The 18,156-nt window shown below is 39.3% G+C and overlaps 3 protein-coding genes across 3 annotated transcripts; all 3 read left to right on the top strand.

Moving 5' to 3' along the window:
• The first annotated feature begins 385 nt into the window (after positions 1 to 385).
• rnf183 (ring finger protein 183) lies at positions 386 to 5,419 on the top strand. Its single transcript, XM_036564416.1, has 2 exons — positions 386 to 1,490; positions 3,816 to 5,419. The coding sequence occupies exon 2, from the start codon at positions 3,882 to 3,884 to the stop codon at positions 4,833 to 4,835; it is 954 nt and encodes a 317-aa protein (XP_036420309.1). The 5' UTR covers positions 386 to 1,490; positions 3,816 to 3,881; the 3' UTR covers positions 4,836 to 5,419.
• A 1,715-nt stretch (positions 5,420 to 7,134) lies between these two features.
• LOC118803862 lies at positions 7,135 to 10,059 on the top strand. Its single transcript, XM_036564390.1, has 2 exons — positions 7,135 to 8,093; positions 9,356 to 10,059. Exons 1-2 carry the CDS (start codon positions 7,425 to 7,427, stop codon positions 9,440 to 9,442), a joined length of 756 nt encoding a protein of 251 aa, XP_036420283.1. The 5' UTR covers positions 7,135 to 7,424; the 3' UTR covers positions 9,443 to 10,059.
• Positions 10,060 to 13,332: 3,273 nt separating this feature from the next.
• mgat1a (alpha-1,3-mannosyl-glycoprotein 2-beta-N-acetylglucosaminyltransferase a) lies at positions 13,333 to 17,889 on the top strand. The gene is made up of 3 exons (XM_036564379.1): positions 13,333 to 13,575; positions 14,998 to 15,998; positions 16,464 to 17,889. Exons 2-3 carry the CDS (start codon positions 15,336 to 15,338, stop codon positions 17,160 to 17,162), a joined length of 1,362 nt encoding a protein of 453 aa, XP_036420272.1. The 5' UTR covers positions 13,333 to 13,575; positions 14,998 to 15,335; the 3' UTR covers positions 17,163 to 17,889.
• The last annotated feature ends 267 nt before the right edge of the window (positions 17,890 to 18,156 follow it).

The following is an 18,156-nucleotide window of genomic DNA, read 5'->3' as shown; positions in this document are numbered from 1 at the left end:
TGGGAACCCAGTTTAAAGTATGCCGGTGTTTAATATTTCACTAATTTGTTGATTATTACCCTTGTAGTTTCACCTTTCCCCTGTTGAGGCTTGTGGGGAAAAACATAAAACGTGCACTACACTGAAGGCGAAATGGTTGAATTTACCTGAGGCCAACTGTTGGATCAATAAGTATGTTTAAAATAAAGCTGTTACAGAAGCCTTTTGAAACATGAAATGGCTACTACTGTAATACAAAATATTGCAAAAGACCAAGCAGATCAATGTGATTCTACCTGACGAGATGGAAGCACTAGCATGTGTAGCCTGTGGTCAGAGCTTATCGATCTGGCTTCTTGTGTGCTTTAGAACTTCCTGCAGAGATTATATATAGGTTAGTACAAATGCCAGTTGTCACTTTGTTAGGGGGGTCACAGATGGCCACACTGTCTTTCAGGAGAAGCTTTCGTGTACCAGGGAGCCAAAAGAGCCACTTTCGGTTCCCTAAAAAAACCTTTCAGTGGATGGTTCTTTAGAGCAGTGGTTCTCAAACCGGTCCTCATGGTCCAACAGAACGTGCAACACACAAGGATAGAGCAAAAATGTGGATCTCCTGGGGGTCCCTGTTCTCTTTATTAGACATGGTTCTGTAGAGAACCAAAAGTGGCTCTTCTAAGGCATCACTCAAAGAACCCCTTTCTTTTTCAAAGAGGTTTGCAATTTTTGTCTTTTTTTCTTTTCTAAAGTATTGAGGAATGTTCAGTGGCTTTCAGGAATAGTTTTTAACTCTCCATGCTATTTTTTTCCTTTATTAGATGCCTGACTTGACAGCTTTTTTTTTTTACCTAATTACATTTTTAGCCTGGAAATCTTGTACTGTACAACCTTACTCAGAAGCAGTGTATTGAAAGCATGTGATATGCAGGTTTTCAGAACTTTGCTGATCAATTTTTGTTTAGCAAACACCTGAGTCATATTAGTTAGCAGTGTTTACCTGTCAAATGAACATACCCATTGTGCCAGTTTATTACAGTTTTGGCTCTGAAGTCAGCGTGAACAGCATAGAATGTGTTAGAATGCTACAACCATGGGGTGTACAAATATGAAATAGAATCCATGGTGTACAGGCCCATAAGCTTTAAAAAAGAAAAACATGCAAACGCTATGCAACTCTAGATTAGTAGCTCTGCGCTGTAATGTAGATTCAGATACTACCGGGACCAGTCTAACAGGTCTGACATGGAGGAGGGAGGGTGAGTAAAGGTGATGATTAGCACAGGTGAGTGGGAGGGAGGAGAAGAACATCAAGGAAGAAAGTCTGGTTGGTACGCAAAGAATGAGCATAGAACGAAGTGAGGAGGGCTGAAATACACAAAGGGCTGGTTCTGCTACTTCACTGTGCGTCTGGCTCGGACAGTGGGGAAGAGATGCACAGCTAAACAGGATTACATGTCATACGCTGTCGGAGCCAAGCAGGCTTGAGCTGTACCTGAGGATTCAAACCTCCACAGGTAAGGACGGTGCCAATATCATTCACTGAGAATTAGCTAAATCACTGTTTACATCTGTGCAGTTAGCCATTAGCCAGAAAAGGCCCTTTTACAGAAGCTTCACTGATCCATTTTCTGGAAGGGCTGTTACTTTGAACTGCTCCCTGGCACCTGCTGAAAGCCCGGGGGTCAGGGAACTGGACCAGGAATTGAAATGTGATAGTTTGAGACTTGTGGGATTGTTCCCCAATCAAAATATGGGTGGCATTATAGGGAATGTCTCCTTAACTGTGTACTGAAAAAGACCATTTCATATATAGTGAAACATTCACATATTCAGAGAAATCTTCACTAACACTCCAGAAATCTGCATTTGGAAACTAAACCACACACCTGAACCTTAGTCTTATTTGAATACCAGCCTTATGTCAGTACTGACTCTTCTTTCACTTACATAGTGGCTCATAAATTATGTTATGGCTCTATTAAAAAGGTTTCAAGGCCATATAATGTTACTGCAAGTAGAAAAATACACTATGATATTCCTATAAAGAAATTAAACGCTCCTTAGGATGCTGAACTGAGAGTTTGCTGCAGCAGGCCTGCTATGGCTAATATATAAAGTTATGCCTAACCCAATAGAATATCATGATCGCATTCAAAATAGTCTCAATATCCCAGTTCATGAGCCTAAATCCAACAGGGCATTTATAAGATAACAGCTTTTGCTTCAAAGTACTGAACTTGTCTTCTAACATGTCCTTGCCCACATTACAATTTCCGTAATACAGACTGAGACATTGTTCACAGTATGTGGTCATCACAAAAGCTCATTTAACAACAACAACAACAAAAAAAATGCTTACTTCTTACTCGTTTTCAGAAATCAGATCATGTGTGATGAATAGCAATGAATCATTTGCTTGGAAATGTAAGAAGTGTCTTATTTTACACTGCATTAGTCACTGTTTGAAAGTATCACAAGTATCCTAAAACCACACTCAAGTACAACTTAAGTTACTTCAGTGCTACTTTCCTTATAGAACTGCAATCGTAGGCTGTATCAGCACAACTACCTTTAGGTGGTATTCTTCTCTTTTTAAGCCATTTTGGTCTAAGATGAAATATCTTGAAAGTGAGAAGTATGAGCAACAGAAAGCAAGTGTGATTCCCAATAGAACAGCATTAATAAGTAATCATTAATAAATAATTAACAACAAAAATGTAATTATATGTATTAAATGTAGTTATACCACGCCAAGTCACCTACTTACTGACATGTCATATAATGGATTTCCATCAAAAACTCCATCCCCAGCTAAGCACACTGTCCTGCTTTATATTCAAAAACATCTAATCTTCTTCACAACATCTGTATTGAGACATGACTGTCTTTATTTAGGAAAATGTTTGTAAGAAACAGGATTAATGCCTTTTGAGAAAACATGGGGTCAAAAAGGCCTCTGACTCTGGAATGCATTTGAAGCATTATGAAGCACAATTAAACATCTACTTTGAAATTTTGCATTGAGGCATGAATGAAATCTAGGTTTATGCATGTATTCTTTTAATGGAAATCATGATATAACCTGCCAGGCGAGCTGGAGTGGAATTACCTAGTTAACTAAATGTGATGGGACCAGAATGAGTAATATCACTGAAATTTAAACTCTAAATCTGTTTTTCAGTAGTAATATTATCAACACACATTTAGGTTCACGGGTGGTTAATTTTCTTACTAAAATCGTCTGAAACTAAAAAACAGTCAATAAAAGATGTCATGGTAACCAAATGAAGAGTAAGATCCTTAGGAAGAATGTACTTCGTTTATTTTACTATTTAAAAAGTAACACAAGTTGGTTATTTTAGAAAGTATTTAAATGAAGTAAATTTTAAAAATGTTAAGCTAACGGATGTTTAAAAGGTAATCTATGTGAGATACATTAGGCTAAAGGCAAATGGTGCTTCAACGTCAATACTTTCCGTAATACATTTGTATAAACAAATTGTTACCAATAAACAAACTGTTGGATAAACAAATTGTTACCATGTCACCAATGATTTTATGCACTGGTTTGTTTATTCGTTTCCACAGTAGGAATAAAATAATGAACGAGCAACAAAACACTTACGGTAAACAAGACGTGTAGGGACAAAAAACTCCCAAAGGGACTTTTACAAAGTACTTTTCCAGATTGAAATAAGAATGACACTGATAAAAGGAGGCCTTCCTAAAGTGGAATAGAGAAAAAAAAGTAAGAAAAATTCATCTCAGTGGAGTCAGTGTTCATACTGTGTGCATGTCTCTATACCACTGATAACATATCACTTGATCTCCTTTCACAGGCTGGCGGCTTCAGCTTCCCTGGCTGCTTCATTCTTCTGTTCTCCTGAACTCTAAAACTCTGTGCCATGTCAGACAACAGGGAGAGAAGGAGTGGGGAAGGAGGGCAGGGGAACCTCAAACCCAATGTCAAACCGCAGTATGACCAGAGGGCCAAAAACCAACAGCGGACACAGGAAAAGCCAGAAAAATGTGACAGGCCCCCTCGGAGGAGCCGTAGTAGTGATTCGGAGCGCCGCGGCAGACGGAGGAAGCGGGATAGAGAGCATGGGCATAGGAGGGAGCGGGGTCGAAGTGAAGAGGGACGGCGTCGTGGCCGGGAATGGAACAGTGATGGCACAGGTCGAGATAAATACCCTGAGGACAACCTGGAAGACACCGAGTGTCCTGTGTGCTTCTGCACTTATGACAATGTCTTTAAGACCCCTAAGATACTGGCCTGTGGCCACACCTTTTGCCTGGAGTGCCTGGCTCGCATCAATGTCTCCTCCATGGAGATCAAGACACTCTCCTGCCCTGTGTGCCGGGAACTGACCGAAATACGGCACGGCCGAGACCTGCCACAGCTTGGCAACAATGAGGACATTTTCCGCAAGCTGCCCCCTCAGATGCAGAGGGCACAGTCCGTACGCTTTGAGCGCAGCAAGGGCAAACTTGTCCTCAAGAAGCCTCCTCCAGGAAGCAGCCCCTCGAAGACGAGCCTAAAACTGCCAGGGTTTGACAAACAGCAAAGACAGGTGCAGCCAGGCCAAGATTTGCCTAGCGGAGTCATACAAGAGGGTATTGCTGTGGTTACCATTATAGATGTGGGGAGACCCCCAAACAGGATGAGAGGACGCTTGGGAAGAGCCTTCCATTCCAACCGCTGCTACTATGCTGTGGTGGCCGCCATCATTGTAGTCACAGTGGCGCTGATGATAGTGGGCATTTTGACCTTTGTGGTGATGCCAAACCTGAGGATTCAAGCAGCTCCACCACAACAACAAGGAAACGATTTCCACCAAAACCACACTGATGGCTAGTGGTGTGGACAAACTAATAGCTGAGCTGAGTACGAGGATGAAGACAAACCAACCAAACCAACTGGTACTGTGACATGGGGCAGAGGATGACCCTTATCCATTCGTGAAAAGGCTTTTAAATAGCTTTGGCATGATGCACTGCAGACTGTAGACCTTGTTCATATTTGAAGGAACTCTAGTAAGTGTGAGCAATGATGGGAGCCTCCTGATGACACTGAAGAGACAGGAGTTTCCACACAGAAAGACAAATCTGCACTGTAACAGTTATAACAGAAAAACATAAACCACTCCACAAATCTTTGACAAGTATCTTAGATTATCAAAACACGAATGACCTTGCATTAGCTAGCAACCATAATGATCACATTTATGATAATATACTTGTTGTACATGCTGTATATTTTAGCTTTCTCAACGATTTGGAAATTATACAATAGTTTCTCTTTTCCTTAAGATCTTACTAATTCAGTCGACTGCTCTTACAATGTATTTCTTTGGACAGCATTTATAAAAGAACTAATAGTGCTGCTTCAATAAAACACCTGTTTTGTGTGTATTTAATTAAAAATTGTCACAAAGAGGGACTGCTGGTTTATATAGAGTATATTGTCAATAATATTTAAGTTCTTGTCAAAACTGAAAGACCATAAATATATACAATTCCTGTATGTTCCAGCTTGCCACCTCATACCTGTGAATAGGAACTGAACTTCACAAAGTCACCTGACAAAACTGCAAAAAAAGAGGAAGTCTAGTTCTAATCTTGTAGTTTTAAAGTGAGGGTGTATGTGTAGGGACATGTATCCGGGTGTAGGTATATTTCTGCTAAGAGTCATTTGAGCATGTACGTTTTTTTCTGAGCCAGGTTTCAGTTGTTCTGTCAAACACCTAAACCTCTGGTCTTTACTTGGTCATTAGATGTCCTCCACTGCCCTCTAGTGGATTATAAATGTAGATGTCATTTTTCACAGCTGATGAATTGGCAGTACAGGATTAGACATAAACATAAATCCAGGTCAGGGAACAGTTCTTTAACCATTAGGTGTTTGGCAGTGATTTATAGCAAACAATGCTAATAAAGTCTGCATGAGAGGCTGATGCAAGATCATTGCTTTGCCTCCCTTTACCTAAAAATACAGACTGAAAATGTCCAATTATATTACTGTTTTTTTCCTCTAGTCCTGTAATGAAAGTTAACTGTTGAAACTCAGATACATCAGTCATTGAGAGTGTCAGTTAGTCCAGTTACTTTAACATACATCTATAATTCTAAACATTTCGTGCTCTGGATTTCAGTTTGGCATGAAAAAAACACTCAGAAAAAATGTACTTTTCAGGGTAGAAACACTGTAACTGGAGGTGTTTTCTCAAAGGTATGTCTATTAGAATAATATTTAACAATGTTTAAATTATAATATGAAGAAAAAGAAGAAGATGAAGAAATGTAAATATTACTACTGCAACTACTACTACTCTTACTACTAACAATAATAATAATAATAATAATAATAATAAAACACCACCACCACCAAACAACAACAGTAATAATAATAATAATAATAATTTTAGTTCTCTTTTCAAATTCTTCTATATGAATCAGTTCCTGTAGGGATATGGAGTCAATATGCAAAAGTTTGGGTGCCCCTGCTTAAATTACATGTTTAGTTGATTGTCTAAGTGAAAATAAGTGAACACACCCTCTACAGAGGACACACTTCTGTACATTTTAATGTACACATACTGTTTACTTGCTGAACTTAACATACTGGGGGGAAAAAACAGAAAATGTAGCCAGTGCAAAAGTTATGGCACATTTTATATTTTAGAATATGTTCAACTTGGCAAAAAAAGAAAGTGTGCAGTAAAATATGCAGAGCAATGTCACAGTGAGGTTTGTTCCCTGTAGAGGAAGTAAAAAACGTTACGTTATTAAAAAACAGGCCCCTTTCTTCTGGAAAAGTGAATGTTTGTACTTTGAATGCAAGAAATGTGCCTGGACAGCCCCCTTATTCTGAGAGTGTAAGCTGACTGAAGCTGGTGTTACTATACCGTTCAGAGAACTTTTGATCAAGAGGTCAAGGCTTTAAAGACCTTGCCAGGTGACCAGCTAAACCAGCACAAACCAGCCTAGACCAGCATAAAATTGGTCTGTGCTGGTTTTTTCAGCAGGGGACTCCAGGATGACGGTGCCTGTACTTGGCCAATGAAAGTCACAAGTAAAATGTCAAGGTCAGTATTTATTTTTAAATATTATAAATCACTTATCTCTCGTACAGAGTTTGGAGTGCTTATTCAGTGTTATGACTGGTGTATGGTTTTAAGTTACTCTACCCGCCTCTGCAAGGCTATATAATCCTCACCCACCCTCCCTGGGTCCAGGTTAAAGCAGTGTGCTAACCAGGACCCTCTGGTCTGACGTAAATCTGGGCCTGTACGCTGAAAGTGTGTGTGTCTAGTCACATGTAGCTCAGGGACTTTATTTCGTAACCAAACGACCTTTACGTTTATATTCTTCAAAACGTTAAGTAAAGGATCGGGCTTCACTGAAATATCTCAAGACTGGCCTACGGAGGAGTGTGAAAGCCAGCGATGGCCTCAACTCCGTCTGCCTCAGCGCTGTCAGCTGTTCTCCGGTGTAAAAGACCCACAACTTCTGCTTACCGCCTCGGACTGACCTACGGAGCGGTGCCCTCCGTTTCCAGAGCCGAAAATCCGGAGGAGCCGAAGAGGAGCAGCTCTCTGTGGGGATCTGTTTTGCCGAAAGCGCCAGTGGATTTTCCCAGAGTCCCGTCTGTTTCAGTCCGGTTGGAGTTTGCCAAACTCAGAGAGCAAAAGAGGCAGAAGAGGCAGATAAAACAGCTGTGTAACCTCCCCACAAGCAGGGACTCTGGGCTGTGTAAGGCTGCGAGTTGTACCAGCTCAAACACAGGCAGGAAAGCAGCACAAGTAGTACACGAGTCCAGGATGCCTGAGGCGGACACTTCAGAGTCAGCGAGTCGTTTGGGTAAAATCCTCGGTTGTCTTCGGGTGGGTGACACTCTCTCAGTGAGGTTAACCTTACTTTCTGAGCCTGGGAAGGTGCTGTGTGTGGGTTGTAAGACGGACCACAATGTGAGCTCAGTGAGCCAAGCCATTTCCCACCACGACCACCACCAAATCTTCTTCATGTTAAGGACCACACTGCTGCAGCTCACTGCGTTTGTTTCTGAACTTGTGCGAGCCAAACTTGGAACTGTCAGGAGGAAGTGTCCTGTGGATGTAAGTGAACTGTTCACTGTTTATGTCTAGGCCACGTCCTGGTCTTCCCTATTGAAAAAACAGCACAGACCAGCACAAAGTCCATGCAGGTTTAAGTGGTGATGGTGGTTAAGGGGGTCACCCTGCATGGTCATGCTGGTTGACCAGCATACCAGCATCCAGAACAACATATGCTGGCTTTGCTCATGACCAAGCATGCTGGTCTCTGCTGTTTTTTTTTCCTAGCAGGGTTTTAAACGGTCCATATCTAACTTGTTTCTTATATTTTGTTTTTTCCTCTTAGGTCTACTTATGACATTTGTGTATTTTAGAAATAATCCACTTTACATGACCATTTTCCAGCCTCTCTTTATTTTAGGATTACAAAGGATATGGTGCTTTTAAGACTGATACACGTAAATGTTCTTAGTTCCCATTGGCTGCCCTGTATTGCCATCATTCAGAAAACAGTCCAGGCTGAAACTCTTGTAAGTACACCCTGGAAAAAGACAGTTCTTCAGGGGTTCTTTAGTAAAGGGAATGGTTCTATTAGAACTATGAGTTCTTTATTTCATGCTTAAATGGTTCTTTAAATGGTGAAACTGTTCTTCAGATTGATGGAGAATGTGTTGTATCTGGTTCTACATAGAACCTTTGAGAAAATTGTTCTATATAGCATTAAAAAGCGTTCTCTATTGTTAAGATGTCAAGCTTGTAATAATAGAAGAACCCTTTTTAGTGTTGTATAGAACCATTTTCACAAAGGTTCTAAATACAACCAGATACAACACATTCTCCATCAATCTGAAGAACCATGCCAAGAACTATTTAATTATGAAGTACAGAACTCATGGTTCTAATAGAACTGTTGTCCAAAGAACCCTTGAAGAACCATCTCTTTTAACATTTTAACAATGTTAATAGGTAGCCAAATAGGATGAGCGAATATGTGTAATTGTTGTTTTGTTTTTGTGACATCACAAACTGTCTGGTTTTGCAGATTAGTTTCCATTTACTGACTTGCTAACAATGTTAACACACTACACCAAATTCTTTAATTGAATTGGAAACGTGAGGAAAGTTGAGTTTTCCTTGATATGGGCCCTTTAACTAGTTTTTCAGTCATAGTGAATGTATTAATCAGAGATAAGGCAGTGTAGCTCATAGGCTTCAAGTGTCAATTTGCAGTGACACTAGCCTTAACTTACTATTGTAGCTTCTGATTGAAAGAGTTTGTGTGAACATTAATTATACTAAATGTATTGATTTTTTTTTTTCTTCAGACTAATAAGTTGACTGGATGTGTCAAGTGTGCTTCTGATCATGGAACGAAGGATAAAACCAAGAAAGACCTGGAACCTGGAACCTGATGTGGTCACTGCTGCTGAATACGTAGTTCATTCAGCCATTATCCTTGAACATATCTTCCATTACAAGAGAGTCTAAATCAAACTCATTTTCTGACTAAAAGGTAGTCCACAATCTGTGAAACCAAGACTAGGCTGTGTTGCATCACCTGGGACATGTTCCTAAAAATGTAGACTGCTCAAATTACCAAAGCTGCAAGAGCGCCCCTGCACGAAACACAAATTCTGCCTCTGGCTAATTGCTTGCTACAAAGTTTGTCAAAATATCAACACAGGATGTAAACCTCTGATGCATCCACTATATTCTCATTATATACACTAATAAGGGCTAATATTCATTTGTTCATGTTTATAACTTTAAAGTAAAATCTACTTATTGCACTTGCGATATTTAATTGTTCAATTTTCATTTGTTTGTAAATGCCTTTGTTTAAGTGATGACACCTTGATTACATGAGTACTGTTAGCCTGTGACACAGGTTGTGTCCGGATGTATGCCTGTACTAATGCTGCTTATTTGAATGTCAAGATTATGTAAAACTATGAAGTGAAATATAAAGTGAAGCTGTCGTTTTAACAGACTAAATAAACTTCACTGAACTGAGCGTTTGTAACTCCCACCAGTCTTGTTTTTATTTTTTCAATGTGGTTGCTGGTACATGTATACTAATATGTATACTTCTTTATATGTATACATGTATACTTCTAATATGATGCTAGTACTGTGCAAATTTACATATTTGCAATAATTATCAGGAATAGGGAAATACAGAGCCCTGGTACAAATAAAAAATAATTGGAGCAAACGCTTTGCAATTTGTACACGTTTTCTTATATTCGTGGCCACGATTTCTTAATTTGTTCCCACGATTAACAGACTGTTCGTTTTCTTTAAATGGTGTGCATTGCATTATATGAAATTACATTGTACAAGTTTTTATTATGTATTATAAAATAACATTTAAATTATTTCACTTTCGAAAGGTAGTATTTTGTTTGACTATATTAAAAATCTGAGCTCATTTCCAACATTAGAGGTTGTAGCCAACGAGTTCAAACTTTGTTTTTTCAGACCACCGCACTTGCTTTCAAAATGCCTCTAGATTATCTAGATGTTGTTTTGCATACTTCAGATGTTGACTTTTGTGATGAGTTCACAGTTAAGCTTAACTTCTGATAATCCTTCCGTGTAGATTATGCAACAGCCTGCACAGTGGGCTGGTGCATCATTTCTCCTGTGCCAGCCATAACTTCTGGAGGTCCTGGCCAGTGATGTAGGGGTTTTGCTTTGCATACTTGACCAGTTTAAAAGCAATTCTATGAGATACTTGTCTTGAATTAAACTTTTTCTCCTTAGTATTTCTTAAAGATGACAAAAAAGATGACTAAAAGGAAGTGTTTAGATACCTTTAAGATATCTTTATAGTCTTCTCTTGCTTTGTCAGTTATCTTTAAAAATGTACAGATGGCTGAATACTGAACACACTGTCCTAAATTTATTCAGTAATGTATTCTGTTACTATATAAAATACATAAAAAAGTAATGTATTCAGAATACGTTTATATTACATTAGGATATATTTTGAAAGGTCTGAGGGAAAAAAACTATACTGTATTTTTTATGTAATTCTGTTTAACACTGTTTCTCACTGGCCCTGTGATGGTCTGGCCACCTGTCCAGGGTGTATCCTGCCTTCAGTTAGATGACCTCTGGGATAGGCTCCAGCTCCCCCCACGACCCAGAAGGATAAGCGGTTTGGATAATGTGTTTGTGTTTCTCACTGTTACTGGTTGGCAGTTTTGTTTATGTAACTCTTTTGTTAATATGTTTCATGAAAAAAACAATCATTCAAATGAATACCAAAATGGGTATTTTTTAAAGTGGGTAGCTATGTGATTTTCAATTCATGATAGGTATGTAACTTGCCACGGAACACATGCACAAGTCCAGTACAATACTAAAGCTAAACTTATCACTCGATAACATGCACTACTAAGGGGACTGTTCAGTCATCCTTCAGAAAAGTTCACTAAAACTTTATCAGTCTACTCAGGCTTTAGCAGGATCTTCAGTGTTTGTAAATAAGCCATTCTTGAGTCCTTCTTCAGAGTATTTTATTTTTTTTTTTTAAATAGTTACTTAACAAGCAGTGATACTTATTCTTTGAAAGATGGCATGTACACCGATCAGGCATAACATTATGACCACCTCCTTGTTTCTATGCTCATTGTCCATTTTATCAGCTCCACTTACTATATAGGTACACTTTGTAGTTCTGCAATTATAGACTGTAGTCCATCTGTTTCTCTGCATACTTTAGCCCCTTTTTACCCTGTTCTTCAGTGGTTAGGACCCCCATGGACCCTCACAGAGCAGGTATTATTTGGGTGGTGGATTATTCTCAGCACTGCAGTAACACTGATGTGGTGGTGGTGTGTTAGTGTATGTTGCGCTGGTCTGAGTGGATCAGACACAGCAGTGCTGCTGGAGTTTTTAAACACCTCAGTGTCACTGCTGGACTGAGAATAGTCCAACCAAAAATATCCAACCAACAGCGTCCTGTGGGCAGCGTCCTGTGACCACTGATGAAGGACTAAAGGATGACCAACATAAACTGTGCAGCAGCAGATGAGCTATCGTCTCTGACTTTACATCTACAAGGTGGACTGACAAGGTAGGAGTGTCTAATAGAGTGGACAGTGAGTGGACACAGTGTTTAAAAACTGTCTGATCCACTCATGCCAGCACAACACACACTAACACACCACCACCACGTCAGTGTTACTGCAGTACTGAGAAAGATACAGATACTTAATTTTTGTATTCTGAATATGAATTCTGAATATTTGTATTCCATTATATCCCAGCCCTATTTATAATGCCCTGGAATTGTCTACACAAGACTTGGATTAAGGCCCACTGAGTGAAAAAAGCTCTGAGATCATTAGTGGATCAACTGAAAGTGTGCCCAAACCTTTGCACTTGCTCTAGATCAGACTTTGTCTTACTGTGTAAAGTTGTAGATGGATAAAAAACTGTTGTGTTTAATCAGAATGTTTAATCTGACTATGTTATTAAGTTTTGATGGGTTATAAGGCTGTTGCAGTGTTTAATGAGACTGTTTTAGACTGTGTTATTAAGTGTTAGTGGGTTATAAAAGATGGTGTAGTGTTAATAAGACTGTATAGCCAGAATGTTAGCCAGAATGTGTGCTGTTGCATGAAGTGTTAGTGGGTTATAAAGCTGTTGTAGTGTTTAATGAGACTGTTCAATCAGACTATGTGTGATTGTATTAAGCGTTAGAGGGTTATTAAGCTGTTGTGGTGTTTAATGAGACTGTTAAATCAGACTGCGCGTTATTGTATTAAGCGTTAGTGGGTTATTAAGCTGTTGTGGTGTTTAATGAGACTGTTTAATCAGACTGCGCGTTATTGTATTAAGCGTTATTGGGTTATAAAGCTGTCGTGGTGTTGAATGAGACTGTTTAATCAGACTGTGCGTTATTGTATTAAGCGTTAGTGGGTTATAAAGCTGTCGTGGTGTTGAATGAGACTGTTTAATCAGACTGTGCGTTATTGTATTAAGCGTTAGTGGGTTATAAAGCTGTCGTGGTGTTGAATGAGACTGTTTAATCAGATTGTGCGTTATTGTATTAAGCGTTAGTGGGTTATAAAGCTGTCGTGGTGTTGAATGAGACTGTTTAATCAGACTGTGCGTTATTGTATTAAGCGTTAGTGGGTTATAAAGCTGTCGTGGTGTTTAATGAGACTGTTTAATCAGACTGTGCGTTATCGTATTAAGCGTTAGTGGGTTATAAAGCTGTCGGACTGGATTTCATAGCGGAGCTTCTACTTCTACTTTCCGTTGAAAGAGGCGGGACTTCCTAAATGAAACGTCATCCGGAAGTAAACTACACTTTGGCATTCTTGAGCGAAGGCTGACGGAGGGCGACGTGTGAGAAAATGTGAATGAAAAAGTCGCCTGTGAAGAGATTAATTAAGAATTGTTGGACTTCAGTACCACTTCCGAGTCTCAGCTTACCCGAACCAGCAGACCTGTTTTACTCGGAGCAGTTAGGGAGAGAAGGAAATGGACGCGTATGAAAAGTATACAGACCGATTTGGACGCTTCTCGTGTAAGTGAATCTACTTAACAGCTGCATTTATCTGATTTCCTTTGTTTCTAGCGACAGCCAGGTGTTACTGGTGAACAGACATGAACTCGTTAGTAGTTAAAAGGATCCCAGATGGCACAGAAACAGTTCTGTAGTATGTTGTAGTGCCGGTTGATCTACAAGTTAGATTATCGATTGACTGAAAACCTGATGCTACTAACCTTCATACTCGACTAAAGCCTGAAGCTGCATTCACACATGCGCTGTTTTAGTGTTGTTACGGTTGTAAATTGTTACGAGTAGATTTTTTTTATTGAAAATGAACAAGCATGACTTATTCACGGTTAAAAGTAACCATCTCACACTTCATTTGTAAAAAATTAGACCTAGTGTTAGCAATAACTAAAAAAAACTTTTAAAAAGATGGTTCTTTAAGGGTTCTTTACTAAAGAGAATAGTTTTGTTTAGAACCATGAGTTCTATAATGGACTATTTCGTGCTTAAATGGTTCTTCAGATTGATGGAGAATGTGTTGTATAGAACCTTTTTGAAAATGGTTCTATATATATGACCAAAAACCTGTTCTGCTGATGTAACAATGTCAAGCTTCTAACATTAGATGAACCCTTTTTGGTGCTATATAGAACCATTTTCAAAAAAGGTTCTGTATAGACCCATATACAGCACATTCTCCCTCAATCTGACGAACGATTTCACCATGCAAAGAGCATGAAATGTTTCTATGTAGAACTTATAGTTCTAAACAGACCCATTGCCTTTACTAAAGAACCCTTGAAGTACCACCTCTTTTCTAAGTGTGTAGTTAAAGCCATTAATGCATCCACCAGTTTCATGTTATTTATTCCTGAAGTAAATTTCAAATACTGATTCAAGATTTTCCATCCACTTTTTAAGAACTTAGATTACGATCTCAGTGATTCCGAACAACGTAAATAAAGGCATTTCTTTAGATTGCAGGGTATACTTTCTTCATGTGGTTCTTTTTCATTTAGTGGGGATAACATATCTCAAACCCCATTCTTTAGATCTGTAGCAAATCAGATGGTCTTTAATGAAGAATCCAAACCAGGGAGCTAGCCATATGTCTGGAGAAGTTTATTTCTTGCGCGCTGGTACCAGACATCTAGCTAGCCCGTAAAACAACAAACTGACGCAGTTTTTTAGCTGGACTGATGGCAAGATTAGGCCCAGCCTATACATGACAAGTGACAGGTATGACAGACATGACCATGTAAAGATAAACAAAACATAGGCAGAACAGAATGTTCTAAATACAATCAAGGTATAGGCACACACAATAATGTGTATAGTGACCTATAACACAGCAGTAAACACATTACAGAGCAGTACATTCCTTCCTTAATGATAACAATATATGCTTAATTATGTCTAATCATCTTTTATATTTTTTCTATTTCACAGTCAATGCTGAAGGTTCCTCTGTGACCATGGACTTTGGCTTGGAACTAAAAGACTCACGGAAGTATTTATGACCTTATGCTGGAATAAGGAAAATGTTCTTTTTTGCCTCCCATCTTTAACATCACACTGCCCCAAATGACTTCTGTAATACATTTTAAGCACTCATGTAGCCAAACATGTGATTATATGATGATATTCATCTACCTGACCTATGCCTAAGCTTTGTTTAGTGAAAGCTTCCCCCAATCCTTTTTCATCCCCCACACCCTGTCTCCTGTCTCGTGTGCTTATGCTATCCTGAAGCCCTGGTCTTGTGGCTACTCAGGTTCTCTTTGGCCATGCTCTGCAAGAGAAGTTCCCTCATTATTTGTGGTGCTTTCTTGTTTGTTGCTTGGAATGCCATTCTCATATTTGTCCTCTTGGGACGCTCTCCCATTGGCCAGGGGGGTAAGGGTATGCAGGGGGAGCCTGGATATGAGGAGGGCCAACGAGGCAAAGAAAAAGGCAATGTTATCCAGGAATTAATGCGGGTAATTAATGCATTTGAATCTGAACTTGAGTCACAGAACAAAATCCTTCTGCAGATCCAGAAGCACAAGGCACTGTGGGAAGAACACAAAAATGGCGACACAGCTGTGAAGAGTAAATCGGATGTTGAGGAGCCAGCTCCTGTGGTCATTCCCATCTTGGTCATAGCATGTAACAGGGTGACAGTGAAGCGCTGCTTGGACAAACTCCTTGAATATCGCCCATCAGCTGAACGCTACCCGATCATTGTAAGCCAGGATTGTGGACACTCAGAGACAGCTAGTGTGATTGCCTCCTATGGCAGTCAGCTGACCCACATCAAACAACCTGATTTGTCAGATATTTCAGTGCCTGTAGCACATAAGAAGTTCCAGGGGTACTACAAAATCTCAAGACATTACCACTGGGCTCTCAACCAGGTGTTCAGCTCCTTCTCATATTCCTCAGCCATCATTGTGGAAGATGATTTGGAGGTAATTTTTTTGATACAATATTTTCTTATTTATTACATTACAGTTAAATTAGTATATCATGTATTTCACTGTTGTCAGGACAAAACCTTGTATCTCCGTTTTTTTTCATTTTTTGACCTAGTTTGAAAAAGGCGGTTGGCCTTTATGATGTTTCCAAATTTCATGACGAACAGATCAACAGAAATTGTTCAGAATTACTTAGAAAAAATATTTCTCCATTTACTTCCATTGAAAGTTAAGAACATTTTTCCATGTGCTGTAAAATTACCTTTTTGGAGATAGGTGGTTTTGTTCCGACAGCAGCGATTTGTTTTTGAGGTTTATCTCCTATTGTCTGTGATTAACTATGAAATATGTCATCTATTTAGATATGGTTGTACACTGTAAGAGTCACATTAAGTGACACATTAAGTGACAATTATGTTGCCTAGTATCTCGGTTGATATTTCTCTCTGGTTCTTTTAGGTGGCTCCCGACTTCTTTGAGTACTTCACAGCCCTCTACCCTGTATTGAAATCTGACCCAACTCTGTGGTGTGTATCTGCTTGGAATGACAATGGCAGGGAAGGATTCGTTGACCCTGGTAAATCAAACCTCTTATATAGGACAGATTTTTTCCCAGGCCTTGGATGGATGCTCCTGAAGGAACTGTGGCTCGAGCTTGAGCCAAAATGGCCAGCGTCATTTTGGGATGACTGGATGCGACATCCTGATCAGCGCAAAGACCGATCTTGCATTCGTCCTGAAATATCTAGAACTTTAACCTTTGGTCGTAAGGGTGTGAGTTTGGGTCAGTTCTATGACAAGTACCTCCGCTTTATTAAACTCAATACAGAATTTGTGCCTTTCACAAAACTAGATCTGTCTTATTTAGAGCAAAAGAAATATGATGAGTATTTTGAGAAGGAGGTTTACAGTGCTCCCATCGTGGCCGTGGAAGACCTGAAAAGCGGGAAGTTATCTGGACCAGGCCCGTTTCGGGTGCAGTACTCCAGTCCTGAAAGTTTCAAAGCCCTAGCACGCAACCTCGGGGTCATGGATGACTTGAAGTCTGGAGTGCCGCGAGCAGGTTATCGAGGTGTTGTCAGCTTCTTGTTGCGAGGAAGACGGATCTACATAGCACCACCTGTTGGTTGGAACCGGTACGATCCAAGCTGGAGTTGAGGAAGGCTGTCTCTTGGGGGAAAAAATTTTGTTCATGTTGTCAGCACAGATAAATCATACTGTATTTTACTGTACTTTGCATCATGCAGAACATGCCACAGGTGCTTCAGAAGAAAAGAAGTAGGCCTAATAGTGGACTATGGTGGAAAGAAGAGATAAACAAGATAAATTTGGTATTGCCAGGGTTGGCACTGACATGACACCAAAGAAGGTAGTGTAGATTAGTTGACTTCCATGCCTCAGGTCAATGTTAACATTTTTAAGAGAAGAGAGACATATACACATTCAGTGTTGGATATATGTGTTGGAATTGTTACACCAAGCTGCCACCATAAATGTAATTTATACTGATCAGTTATGAATATTACCATGATATGATCAGAACTTAATGCAGATGTTGTGTACAAGACATAGAAAACTGTATTCACCTCTCATCTAAATACTGTTTTAAGTGCCTTCAGACTTTCTTAGTTTGTTTGTTTTGTTTTTTTTTAATTCTGTGTGAAGTTCTAAAGTTCACGTTAAGTGGTGGTGGTTGTTATATGTTGTTTCAGACAACTTATGTAGCTTTTAAATGTATTTGGAAAGATCTGTTCATTGACAAATTGTCACTATTATACTGCAATTTGGGGATTTAATATGTGGAGGAAATAAAACAAACTTTTTGCAATCTTTAACTCACTGCCTCTGTGCAATAAAAACATGGATCTGTATGAAATCTAGTACAGCAACAGCGTTATTCTATTTTTTTTTATTTATTTTTTTTTAAGTATACTGGTCTTTTAAGAGAGGTATTATCACAAAGCCATTTTCTGATGGTTGATCTATGGCCTTGTTAAGCAAACTGAACATGACCGTGTTGGAAAAGAAACTAAAAGGAAACGAAACTCAAAAGTGGAACTCATCATGGTGTAGAGAGTTGAGAATAACAAACTTGTTTACATAAATTTCAGCCGGTCTTTGGCTGGAAAGGTTTGGGTGATGTTAGGTGGGT

The sequence above is a fragment of the Colossoma macropomum genome, unplaced genomic scaffold (genome assembly GCF_904425465.1).
Source record: "Colossoma macropomum unplaced genomic scaffold, Colossoma_macropomum, whole genome shotgun sequence".
Lineage (NCBI taxonomy): Eukaryota > Metazoa > Chordata > Actinopteri > Characiformes > Serrasalmidae > Colossoma > Colossoma macropomum.
This window is presented reverse-complemented; position numbering and strand designations above follow the sequence as displayed.

What these genes read in the sequence shown, in the direction of transcription:
- mgat1a (XM_036564379.1), top strand. Translation starts at nt 15,336, where the DNA reads ATGCTCTGCAAGAGAAGTTCCCTCATTATTTGTGGTGCTTTCTTGTTT. An exon ending in TTGTGGAAGATGATTTGGAG is followed by an intron (nt 15,999 to 16,463) that starts GTAATTTTTTTG and finishes TGGTTCTTTTAG; the next exon opens with GTGGCTCCCGACTTCTTTGA.
- rnf183 (XM_036564416.1), top strand. Translation starts at nt 3,882, where the DNA reads ATGTCAGACAACAGGGAGAGAAGGAGTGGGGAAGGAGGGCAGGGGAAC.
- LOC118803862 (XM_036564390.1), top strand. Translation starts at nt 7,425, where the DNA reads ATGGCCTCAACTCCGTCTGCCTCAGCGCTGTCAGCTGTTCTCCGGTGT. An exon ending in GGAGGAAGTGTCCTGTGGAT is followed by an intron (nt 8,094 to 9,355) that starts GTAAGTGAACTG and finishes TTTTTTCTTCAG; the next exon opens with ACTAATAAGTTGACTGGATG.